Raw genomic sequence first — 13597 nt, 5'->3', positions numbered from 1 at the left:
TTCGCGTAAAGGAACGATCTGACTATGCGTGCAGTTATTATTTATTATTATTTATTATTATTATTTTTTTTTCACAGCTGTTATGTCTGGTTGACAAGTGATCTCGGGATCTAGTTTCCAAGAGGTTCACTGTGCGGGCTAACATTGTAAAACTTTACGGACTATTCGGCAAGTTCGCAATATTGCAGACTTCTGACATTCAAGTAGATAGGATGGGTTGTTAAGATTGAGAATTTTGAGATTTTTAGAAAAGCTCTTATGGAATAAACCGTTAGCTGAAATAATGAATGGAATTATATGTACTTTATTTAGGTTATAAACTAGTTTCAATTGGTAATTCAATTCACTGTACTTAGCAATCTTTTCTAAATAAGTTCTCTGCACGTTTTCATCAAATAGGTACACCAATATCTATAATCCATCCATGCTTATCCTTTCTGTCAATAACCACTATATCCGGTCTATTGTGGGGCACCGCAGTGACAGTTATAATCGGAGTATCCCAGTATATGACAGTATCACCATTCTCCGCCTTCCATTCAGGTATGTATTTGTGAGTGGGTTTGAGATCTTTTACTAACTGAAAGTTTTTACACAATTCCTGATGAATCACCTTACACACCATATTATGTCTAGCCAAGTACCCTCGGGGAGCATCCCCCTATAATGTGCTGTATGGACTCAACTTCTTTCCCGCACATTCTACATTTATCTGATTCAATATTAGTGCCTGGAATATTTTTAATGTATGCTCTGGTAGGGACGACTTGGTCTTGTATAGCGTGAAGAAATCCTTCCGTCTCAGGAAAAAGATAACCTGATTTTAGGTAAGTGCAGGAAGCTGGAGCGTTAATATTTTCTATTATTTTCTATTTTTTTATTTATTATTATTTATTATTATTTATTATTATTTATTATTATTTATTATTATTTATTATTAGTTATTATTAGTTATTATTATTTATTATTATTTATTATTATTTATTATTATTTATTATTATTTATTATTATTTATTATTATTTATTATTATTTATTATTATTTATTATTATTTATTATTATTTATTATTATTTATTATTATTTATTATTATTTATTATTATTTATTATTATTTATTATTATTTATTGTTATTTATTATTATTTATTATTATTATAAAACGTAAAGTAACAATGAATCTCATTGGAAAAAGCAAGTGTAAACATTTTCACACTTTAGCAACCACAAATAAAACATTGTCGGCTGCAGGAGACAAATTCACATGTTTACCTAATTCTATCACAGATGGATGCCTTGTCTAGTATATAATTGTCTACACATTCAAAGAAACAATGATAATGATATTAAATTTTATACTCTATGAACTTGTTGGGCTTTCAGTTTACCCTATAGAAGTAAGTAGCTTTCTAGAGAAATATCAAATCCAAAAAAAATATACGAAAAATTCTCCTTATTTCTATAAAAATCAATCACCAGCTATTTTTTCGCATTTATTCCTTTATACCCTGTATACTATTCATTACGGAAGTGAGAAATAAAATACAGATACATTTTTGCATTTCTTACATCGCTCCACACAACTTTATTTCATTCTTTAAGTCTATTCTTATACGGAATAGTATTTCAAAACATATTAAATTATACTCAATGTCATTTTGAAAGAAATATTTTCAACGTGAGAGGAATATCTAAGCCCTTTTTACTAACGCGACGCGTATTTCTTCAATTTTATGCGAAATCTTCGTAACTTGTAGGCAGCATACTGAGCAAGACGATATTTTGCAGATATTTTTTTCTGTAAATATCGACAATAAATCAAGATCGCAAATAAAATATTATTATTTTTCTTTTTTAAGTCGTTTTTTTTAAATTTCTTACAGTTTTTTTTATTTTCAGTCTGCGTACAAAATTGATATCATTTTAACAACATTATTTTTATTTTAACAACATTGTATGTGAACTTAAAAATATTTATAGTTATTTCAGCATCGAGTACATTTAGAAAATGAAGCTATCAATCATTTTTAGTTAAACTAGTAAAGGTAATGTCACGTGCAGTAGACACATTTAGAAGACTTATTATCGTAAAACTGTCAGCAGAGTTATATTTCATACATAAAATTTACTGTAAAAAGTTTGCTTTGAAAAACAACATTCTGCGTAGGGTTTACATGATAAATTAAAATAACTAAGCAACCTAAAATTTATAATATACTGCGGATATTATATATTATACCGGGTGTTGCATCATCGTTGAGAACATAGGAAATCCCATGCAAAATTTGAACTGTCCAGATATTGGCTCCCCTATGGATTTTATAGCGAAGTCGTAAATAGACTTTTTAAAGGTCTACATTTGGTAAACACACATGCCAAATTTGAACAATTTTAGACAAGCCGATTTTAGGTAATTTGAGAAAAACTTAATCGGTTTTTATATTAAAACCGAACAGGTAACAATCAAACACCAGTCAAAAACTGACATACCTTAGGTTTACAAACTATGATTTTGTCATTGTCAAAAGTAATTTTAATAAAATTTTAATATTTAGGGAAAATTAACCGAAACATGTCAGATACACTGTCTAATCTATTTCCCGCGTATTTTATCATGTTCACTTTTTCTTTATGTGTATAACAATAAATTATTACTAGTACTGAATATTAAAATTTTATTAAAATTAAGTTACGTTTGAAAATGGCGCTGACAACTTAAGGAATGTCGGTTTTTGACTGGTGTTTGATTGTTACCTATTCAGTTTTAATTTAAAAATCGATTAAGTTTTTCCCAAATTACCTAAAATCGGCTTGTCCAAAATTGTTCTAATTTAGCATGTGTGTTTACCAAATGTAGACCTTTAAAAAGTATATTTAGGACTTCGCTATAAAATCCATAGGGGAGCCAATATCTGGACAGTTCAAATTTTGCATGGGATCTCCTATGTTCCCAACGACGATGCAACACCCGGTATATATAGCTTCGTATTGCCTAACAGTGAAGCGAATTGAGAGTTTTTTTTTAAATCTTGTGGTAAGGATGACTGATTTGAATCGATTGAGAATCATCGATTTAACAGTTGTCATTTGTTCTCTATATTTTTGTTTACATTGCGATTTAAGTGTTTCATATTCAATTATTTTCAATTCACTTCCTGATTCACCGGAAATGACTGTAACTTCTGATTTTTCAGTGATACCCTCGGTATTTTTTTACTTCGTTTAATAGAAAATGATATTCTGAATAGAATAACATATTATGTCAACTTTTGACGTTTTCGTTTCAAAAATTGAAATTTGAAATATTATAGTATTTCAAATTTCAATCTAGAGTGCAATGGCTGTATTCATAACGACAATTTCACTAAAAATACCAACTATGTGGTACCAAATTATTCGTTAAAAAAGCATTTTTCCAAATATGCTAATGAGCCACCTCCGTTCTATTTGAAAAAGATGAATTATGATTAAAAATACGACTGATGCATGTTTTAACTGGCCAGGAAATCATGATGTATTTTTCCAAGGTCTCTTGATTAAAAATTAGTAGTTTTAATACAGCCCTGGCACTATAGATTGAAACTTGTTTAAGCAAAAATGTCAAAAGTTGACATATAATAAAATACTCAAAACAATTATCGCATATTTTAAAAAAAAAATATTAATTTGAAAAACAAGACACTTGGAAATACCATAGTATTTCAACAGTAGTAAAGGAAAAATTCAAAACAATAAGCCTCAAGGGCACTAAAGGACGCTAAGTTGATAGAGAAGGCGATGGGTTGACCATTCTCCTTCCACCTTCCTGCTGTGAGCAAGAACCCTGAAGAGCCTGAAGTGTGAGCCGGTCTCCCACATTCAGGCTAGGGTTTTGACGCCCAAGCCAAGTCCTGACTTCAGTCCCCTTGACTGTCTCTGGTATCAAGACAAGGACTTTGGGTCTCTTAGAAAGGTCCTTAGAGCTCACCATAGCCAAGTCCGTCCCTTCCCAAAGATTGTTTAAGCAGGCTACAGTTTGCTGCAGCTATGCTTTGGTGAGGTCATTGGCACAAGAGCAAACTGCGGCGGATTCTGGTTCCCTGATGGTGTTCCAGTCAATGCCGCCAACAGTCTCTCTTGGATCAGGTACGATTGTTCCTGACTGAGAGTTAGAGACTGAGAGTCTCGAGATGGCAGGGCGTCTGGAAATCACCTGATATCTTAGATGGAGTACTAGCTTCTATAAAACAGTCTTAGATACTGACTTTTGTCAAAGCCCTGGGTTTGTATGATGAGTTAAACTCAAGAAAGGGGGATACAATAGATTTATAAGTAGTGATGGGATAACTCGAGCTAAAATTCGCTCGAGTACTCGATTATTAAAATAACCGACATCGCTCGATTATGAACGAGCGATGCAAGTGATGAGTTCCAAGCGACGAACGCAAGCGATCCTAGAATGAAATAAATTGAAATCCGATTTTAATGTGACATACTCGATAAGACGCCGAACGAATTTTCTACATACATTGCAGGTAGCAAGGTAGCACATTTATACGACGCCGTATATATATTTATCTGTTGCGTATCTGAGGTACAAAATTTTACGACCTACATCGACAATGCTTTGGATCGAAACGAAATCAAGCGATCAAGCGAATCGCTCGTCGCTTGCTACTTGTCATTCATCACCGAGAGAATATGTACCCTGCGCACGCAACTTACTTCTTGGCGCTTGGCGTGTACGAGTACCTACTTACAACAAGCGACGGACAAAAAAAACGGATTTTTAAATACGAGTAATATTTCGCTCGAGCGATCACTCAGTTATTGCAATCGCTTGAAACTCGAGTACTCGATTATTGAAATTAATCGGTTTTTCTTTCATCACTATTTATAAGGTCGCGGTGATTAACTTCCCTCCTCTTAGTCAATCTGCAATCTACAATAACTTTGTTTTAGTCATTTAGATTCAATGATGCCAAACCAAACGCAAAACGTAAAAAAAGAGAATATAAAAAATGGAACTCCTAGGTATATATTTATCTACCAAATTTTCTTCTTCCTATTCTATAAATCCCCAATATCACTTTGCTCACGACGAACTAAAAAGACCAAACCCCCATAATACGCTCCTTTTACCCCCGCACACATTACGCCCCACTATAAAAAGTCCCGGCCCGAATCGTAAACATCGACCCGACGTATTATGATTTGGACAGGCCGGAATTAGCGTCACCCGGCGCCTATAAAAAGAACATTAAACTTTATCGAGCGATACCACCGAACCCGTCACCCGTAACGAGGAAACGTTTTACTTTTATATTGGAATGTCGGCGATAAATTTTCGACGATTATGAATAATGGAAATGGATTAGCCGAAGCGACGTAGTTTAGATCTGTGGTCTATGGCTATAAAGATGAACTCGGATAAGAAGACTATATCTGTGGAGTTATTTAATAAGAATCTTGATACACTAATGACAGCTTTGGAGATCTTTACTTAATGATTTTTCGACATTTTTCTGTTTCTAGTTGACCCAAATATGTATATTCTTCTACTATTTCCAGTATTGTGTTATTCACTAGAATGTCCCTTCTCTCCACTAATTCGTTGTACATTACTTTAGTTTTTGCTAAATTAATTTTGAGACCCACTTTATTGCTGGCTGTATTTAGTTCATTGATTTGTGATTGTAATTCTTCAGAACTATTGGCTATTAGGACTATGTCATCAGCGAATCTAAGATGGTTAATATATTTTCCATCTATTTTTAATCCTTTGTTGGTCCAGTTCAGTTGACGGAAGATCTCTTTTATATTCTATTTTGAAGTATCGATACATATTCTTTTCTCGAAATTTTATATCTACTTTTTCCATACTACACGAGTACCAATGTATAGAATTATCATGATGATTTAGTGAAAAAGGCCAATGAAAATGTAAATATACATTACAGAGAAGACATCGACCTTGAATTAAAATTGTATTTGGACAGTCCAACAGTAAATATAAAATCGAATCTTTTTCTTTTTTGGAGTAATTATGGATGCTCTCCGGAATTCAAGAAAGTGGCATTTAAAGATCTTTCTATAGTTTGAATTTCGATCCCTTCGGAGCAAATCTTTTCCAAAACCGGAAGAAACTCGCAATAATTTAAATGGCAACAGATTAAATAGGAAATTGTTCCTCAATTCATAAATTTAGACGTTTGGAATTTGTAGATTTCGTGTAATTCTTTAAACAAAAAAGTCTTTTTTTTTGTTTAAAGACTGAACTAAGTATCTAGGTTCATTTCTGTGTTTGTTGTTTATTTTGTTGTCTGAAATTTTCTTTGTTCAATTAGAATTATTATCTTTAGTTTACTGTACGTAGAGTATGCTTTTTGTTTTCGTTCTTTACTTAATTGGAATATATTTTTAGTTGTGTATTTAATGTTAAGTTGTTATTTAATAATAAAATTTAAAGGTAATTATGGTAATAGACCTATCGTTAAAAAATACAAGTGTAACTTACACTTAATTGCTAATTTAATATCCTGTATCGAAAAGTTCTATTCTGTCTCCCTTTCTTGAGTTATAACTCATCATATGGCTTTGACAAATGGTAATATCTGAGATTTCTTTACAGAGGTTAGTTCTCTATCTCCGATGTCGTTTATGGTACAAACGGTTGTTTTCTCGGCGCACTCAGTGGAAAGGTGTTCTGGTATTTCCTGATTCTACACACAGAATCTGCATTCGCCGTTGTTTCTTAGCTTTAATCTATTGAGGCGTTCATTGAGGAGATAGTTTCCTGTTAAAAACCCCGTGAAAATCCGAAGAATGTTCTTACTTATCTAGGAAAGTCTTTGATTTTTCTTGGTCGTAAGTTCTGAGAAATTTATTCAAATGTCTTAGACCGTTGACGGACTCCATTCCAGGTTACGGATATAGTCTTCCAGGTTCTTGTGTTCCGCTTTAAGTTGGTTTCCGCTTGGGAAGCAGAACGGTTCTGGTTCAGTTGGTGGAGTGTTAGCTCCTTTTCTAGCTAGATCATTTGCTTTTTCATTACCTTCTATCCTTTGTTGGGTTGGCACCCAGACTAGGAGGACTTCATTTTCCTTGTCTAATTTGTTCAGCTTTTCTAGGAATTCTGTGATCAACTTCGAATTAATGGTTACTGAGTTGATCGCTTTTAATGCTGCTTGACTATCGGATGAGATGGCTATTCTTATTTCCAATAGTTCCTATCTAAGGTAAGTTGTACGAATCTTTCGATAGCCTAGATTTCTGCTTGAAGGATGCTGGGGTAGATACCCATTGATTCGGAGTATTTAGTTTTTGCTCCAAATACTCCTATCCCTGTTCGTGCTTTGGTTTTGAAAGCATCATTATTTATTATGGTAGATATAGTATTTTACCTGCTGAGCAAATATTTCTGTCTTTTATCATTCTTCTCTCCTATATGATAAAAATCCTATATGGGTAGTTCGCCATTGCAAGAAAACCTACAAAATAAAATAGTTATTATTTGTAAACACTGCTGCGTTAATCCAAACGGACGCTACTTGTCAGCAGTTAGGTTTACAGATATACAAATTTGCCTAACGAACAAAAAAATGCTTAACGTTTCGAAAATTTTATTTCTCGGTTTATCTCTTTCCGTCGTCGGCAGCAAAAAAATACAAAGAATACAACAAATAACTATTAGTGGAGTGCCCAGAGACTACCTCGGAATTGAATTACTGTGAATGTATTAATGTGAAACCTTCTCTATTGTATTTTATAGATAAAATACTAAAATGTTTACCCATTTTTTTTTCGTTGCTTTTAATTTTTTATATTAGTAATTTTAGTAAATTCTTAGTTATTTCCTTCTTAATTTATTTTTTTTTAATTTTTTTTTCTAAGCATATGTATTGAAATAAATGAATCTAATGCATAAGCTATACCTATTCTGCTTGTATTCTAATCATTGAAATTTTGATTGAAATCCAATTATACAGGGTGGCGCCTCTCGTGCGCCGCGGGAGCTCCAAGGAGAACGGTAGTTTATATCGAAATGAAATTTTGGAAGCATATGTAGGTTAACTGAAAGCATTTTCGAAAATTATATAGAGTTCTATAGGGTGTCCCCAAAAAAAGTTACACATCAAAGTTGTTTTTTTTATAATGGAACACCCTGTATATTAATTGATTTTCGGATTCTAGGGAAAAATTAAAGGTGAGTTTCATTAGAAAAGTATATAGCTAAAATGTAAAGATTTTGAAATATTTAGCATTTTCTAAAAATGAAGAATACATTTCAAATTTTAATTCTTTATCCTTAAAAATTCCCTTAATATCCATAATTTGAAGTCTGAAAAACAACTGGCTACTGTGTCGGATAACGGATCCAAGTTCGTAAAAGCTTTTAAGCAATTCAGACTACAACTGGGTATGAAATCCTAGAAAAAAATGGGAATTTAGGATTTAAAAATATTTCAGCAAATCTGGAAGGAATGGAATCTAATATCACAATCTCATTACCTAAACACATTCGATGTACTTCACACACGTTGAATCTTAGTGCCGACTACCAATATAAAAAATATAATTCAGAAAGATGTTACATTGAGGTTTCGTCATACAAATATTTTGGCAAAATGCAATGTTCTGTGGAAAATGGCAAGTCGACCAAGCACAGAAATTATTCAAGAACCCTTAGACCACACATTAAGTTATCGAGGGCCAACACGCTGGAATTCTCTGTATGATGTTATTATTTAACATTAATTATTCAAGAAAATCTGTTTAATACAGCTATTAGAAAAGATGGGCATTAAAAATCAGATGTTCATATATGCTGAAATTGCTTATTTAACTGACTACTGCCGAATTTCGAAACATTTAGCAAATTCAATTGACAGTTTATGAGGTGAAAAAGTACCTTTTATGGATATCTTACGATACCATGCGATATCAACTCATATGTACGCATAAACTTGTGGTAGAGACAGCCGGGAAAATAGAGGTAACTAAAAGTGTATCCATGGAAAACAATATTATAACAGAAACTACTGATGAATTCTTTGAATTAGACTGTTCCGACTCTCCAGAGACGCTTCAAAGTTCCAATAAAAGGAAATTTGAAATTGATTTTGTCGTACGCAGAGTTTCAAAGTATGGACTCGAAACCAATAGATCGATTTCCTGTTATACCAGAACAATTTTTAAGATATAGGTAATACCTTTCTACCGTCATCGGCACCCGTTGAAAGACTTTTCAGTTTTGGCGTAATGGTAAATGCATCTCGAAGAGATGCTCTTTGTGACATACACTTTAAACAAGTAGTTATACTAAAGTCAAACGGTAAAAAACTGATTGCCTTGAAGTAAAGAAATATGAGTACTTATTGTTATAGTTAAAGTTCAAGTTAGCTCATTTATAGTTTTAAAGAGTTTATTATCAATACTTATTTGTAACTACATTTTAGTTAACATATTTGTTACAATTATTTTTATTGTTTTTCTGCAGTTCACATAATTTTTATTTTTACTTCCAATCCTTTAAGTACTTCATAAATCCATGAAATAAACGTGTGATATTTGATACTTGAAATACTTTTTTCCAGTACTTGTGACAGCCCAACCCTGTATCGTGAAATGTAGTGTCTTTCAAAATATTGCAATATATATAATATAAAACAATTTAAAAGTAGGTATAAAAAATTTGCTATTTCATAATTTAGAGGGTTTATTAAGTGTGTAGAAAATGTAGTATGTATAAATGGCCATAATTCAAAAACCACTCAGTATGGTAATAAGTAATAAGGTATTTTTGGAACCGGAATTTTATATCAAACTCACTGAACTAAACAAATATAAAGTATTTCATTTGAAATACTAAAACTTAAGTGTAAAAATATATTTGACTCACCCTGTATATCTTGAAAATATTTTTGAAATGTGAACTACCATTACACACATATTTTGTAAAAGGTTTGGAGTGAAAATCTCAAATAGGAGTCCTAATACAGAGCTTTTTCGGAACACGGAGCCATCTTGTATGTATGCATATTTAAATACTAAAGTGAAAGCAACGAATTTAAATAGGTAAACTTTGTAATATATCTTATATACAATGCAAAAAGTTTTATCAAAATTCCTTCACAGTAATTGAATTCCGAGGTTTGTATCCCACAAGGGCTTAAGGTACTCCACTATATTTTATTTTGTAGATTTTCTTGAAGTGGCGTAATACCCATATAGGATTTTTTGGAAAGATAAATCCGCCACATAGGTATAGACATTTTTACTAATCATTCTTGTTACCTAATAATGCTTTAATTTTATGCTAATGATATGCTAGTACTTGGATGGATAAATAATACAGTTGAACCAACAGATCTTTGCGTGCGTCATCCTTTGTTTTTAACTTTAGCTTAATTCGTATGTCGGATAATGATGAATAGTTATTTAAATAAATAAAGCACGTCTGAGTACCGGATGGGGATCAACTCCTAAATATTAATGAGACGTAAATTTGAAAGAGTACTTAACGTTTTAAAATGAACACACTCTTCTCCCCCCTGGAATTAATTCCATATTTCTTCGTTCCCGTACTAACCTTAAATCTCCCTTATCACGATTTCCTCACAGGAATGCCTTTTCATTATCCGCCGTGGCTGTTTATTAGATTTTACAGATACCAAAGGAACGTTCCTTCCCATTTTCCTTCGAGAGGCTTTAAATTAATTTCTTCCCTGGCATTGGAACGATATTTTTCCTCTAAAGAATTTTGAACCGAGAATCGTACGTATTGATATCGAGTAATAGATTATTTACTGTCAATGGAAGCTGTAATTCTTTCAAGCATATTAGAAAATACGTGTGATATTTTTCGTCGAATAATACAGAAATTGAAAATTATATATTTCTGTATAGGATATAGATATGGATTGCATACGAAGGCAATAGTTAATCACTGCGGCCTTATAAATCTGTTGTGTCTCCCTTTCTTGAGTTATAACTCATCATACAGTCTAAGAGCTTTGACAAAAGCCAGTATCTCAGATGGTTTTACAGAGGTTAGTTCTCCATCTCCGATTCCGTTTCTTAGCTTCAATCTAATGAGGTGTTCACTAAGGAGTTAATTCGGTTTTTGAAGATGGAAATATAAGAAGGGCAATAATTGTTGCTATAATTACAATAATTTATCACAAATTTTTACTGAACAGTAAATTGCTGTTCTTGATTCACATCTTGTTTAAATCAAAACTCCTGTGAAATTATATTATTATATTTGTACTAGTGATGGGAATACCGGTTCCACATGAGTCGCGCTACAGTAACGACACGTTCCAGAAAAATACCGCGACAAAATACCGCGATTTTGTAACCGAGGTTCCGACTTCCAAAGTGTTGCGGTCCTCGTAAAAATATATCTAACTTATCTATATTTGTAGATTAATGTAACTTTTATCCGCCACTCATTTTCCAAATATCGAGTTTATAATTGTGTATAGCTAATCTATCTCATTTTTAGAAAAACGATGACATTCCTTGTTATTTTTTATCTTTGTCAATTTTCGTTTAAATAAAATGAACGGCTCACATTTATGTGTTGCAATATAATATATTTAATGTTAAATCAAAGAGCAAAGTCAAACCACTGTCAAAAAAAATTGTTTATTGGTCTAACCTAACTTTAAAAATAGATATAAACAATAAAACTTATATAAATGTATAAAAGCAAATAAAATATTTTTATTTTATTTTATTTGCTTTTGCGTTTCATCTTTCACACAACACTATTTTATGCCATGCCTAGTACATACAAAAAATCGCTATTTCGAAAGTAACGTAGTTACGGGAACACCAACGCCAATAGTAATCAACCAAATCGCGACAGGCAAAACCGAAACCCTTAAAGCGCTCCAGTGACTGCTGGAACGATGTACGTAGCCGCCGAGGTCGAGTGTCGATAGCCAGTTACAGCAGGGACCAGTTACTTCTGTTCGCGACAGACGGAGCTACGGCTCTAGGAGCGCGACGGCTGGAGCGAAGTTACGTCGCCTCCGAGGTCGAGCGTCGATAATCAGTTACAGCAGTTACTTCTGTTCGCGACAGGGAACTAAAACTCTAGGAGCGCGATGGCTGGAGCGAAGTAGGTCGACGCCGGGGTCGAGCGTCGATGCCCAGTTACAGCAGTTACTTCTGTTCGCGACAGGGAACTACAACTCTAGGAGCGCGACAGCTGGAGCGAACAGGTCCCGATCGAGATCGCGCGGCGCTACGGACATACCAGTTCCAGATACTACTGTTGGCGACCGACGAAATCGCGACGTCTGGAGCTAAACACGTCGCTATGCCGTTACTACGGTTCGAGCTAACTTCAAGAGCGATTATAAATAATTTATTTGCAAATTATAAATAATTTATAATTTTGTCGTCATTATGATCGTCGTTCTTCAGTAACAGGTTCCTGATTCGTTGTGGAGCGCGACACGACGTTACAAAAAATACCGCTCCAAAATCGCGTTACTCAAATACCGACACATCACTAATTTGTGCTACACTTTTGTACAATTTTGAAATTTTCACAATTCCGGTAGTTGTTTTTTAAACGAAACTTTTTAAAATGATTGTGATAATGATATTATTAAAAACTAGAAATATTAAACAACAAAGGATTATTACTTTATAATATATTATTCAATGTACAGGTTAAATAAGTGCAATATTTTAGGAGGGTCAACACGGTCTATGAGTATTTATTTTTTTTTGTAAAAAAAATGATTTTTGGATTTTTTTTTGTTGGTTAAAAACATATCTTGATAACATGGCAACATTAGGCAGTACCAACATTAAATTTAGATGAAGGAAAAACAGAAAGCAGCAAATGTTTTCAAAATTTACATATTTTATTATTCTAAATGTAAAATAATTCGGCTATTTTGGACTTAGAAAAACGACAAAGAGAAAATGTATTTCTAAAAATATTTACACCTATTTAAGACAGACGCTCCGTATATTCGAAACATGATATATTTGAAATGTTATTTCAATATATACATTTTATATAAACTAGCATAAATGTATAAACACTCAAGAACTTCGAAAAATGCTGATATTTTATTTCATAAGATCTAATAACTATTATTATAATGCAATTTTAAATGTTGTAGTTGTACTTACCGGGACCCTTGGCGCCTCCTGACAATAGCCGACCCAAGCGAAAGATGACAGCTCTTTCATACTCTTGTACGACCTGAAACAATAATGCATTCGTTAAAACCAAAATTTAATGCAGAATATCATACTGAAACTCATTTATTGCAATGAATTAATTTCAAGGAAATTAACAGACATGTGGAATTTATAATTAAAACTTTAATTTGGTAGAATTGAAGTTGGTTGACAAGTATAGAAACATAATACAGTGAGATCATATAACTTTATGACTAAGCGTTATAAAAAACTATTAACGTTCTTTTTGCTGTCATAATGCAACCGCAATCCTCGGCCGAATGGCCTAAACCAACTTAGCGGGTGTCTCAATTGACTCATATAAGATATCCGTCTCTAACAGGGGTGAATCAGCAATGCGTCTCAATATCCTGATCACTCATGCTTTGAAACGACGACAGCACGACTTTG

The 13597-nt window shown here is 32.9% G+C and overlaps 1 protein-coding gene across 3 annotated transcripts in view; it reads right to left on the bottom strand.

Annotated features, from left to right (window-relative positions):
* The window catches only part of LOC115885130 (band 7 protein AGAP004871), a 251901-nt gene that overhangs the window by 93350 nt on the left and 144954 nt on the right, over window positions 1-13597 (bottom strand). For all 3 annotated transcript variants that reach the window (XM_030903919.1, XM_030903921.1, XM_030903920.1), the window contains exon 3: window positions 13136-13208. In XM_030903919.1, the coding sequence (XP_030759779.1) occupies window positions 13136-13208 (73 nt within the window). The remainder of the gene's footprint in view (window positions 1-13135; window positions 13209-13597) is intronic.

This window comes from Sitophilus oryzae, unplaced genomic scaffold, assembly GCF_002938485.1.
Source record: "Sitophilus oryzae breed Bouriz unplaced genomic scaffold, Soryzae_2.0 scaffold_374_pilon_pilon, whole genome shotgun sequence".
Classification (NCBI taxonomy): Eukaryota; Metazoa; Arthropoda; class Insecta; order Coleoptera; family Curculionidae; genus Sitophilus; species Sitophilus oryzae.
Note: the sequence above shows the minus strand (reverse complement) of the source record. Positions and strands in the feature narration are given on the sequence as shown.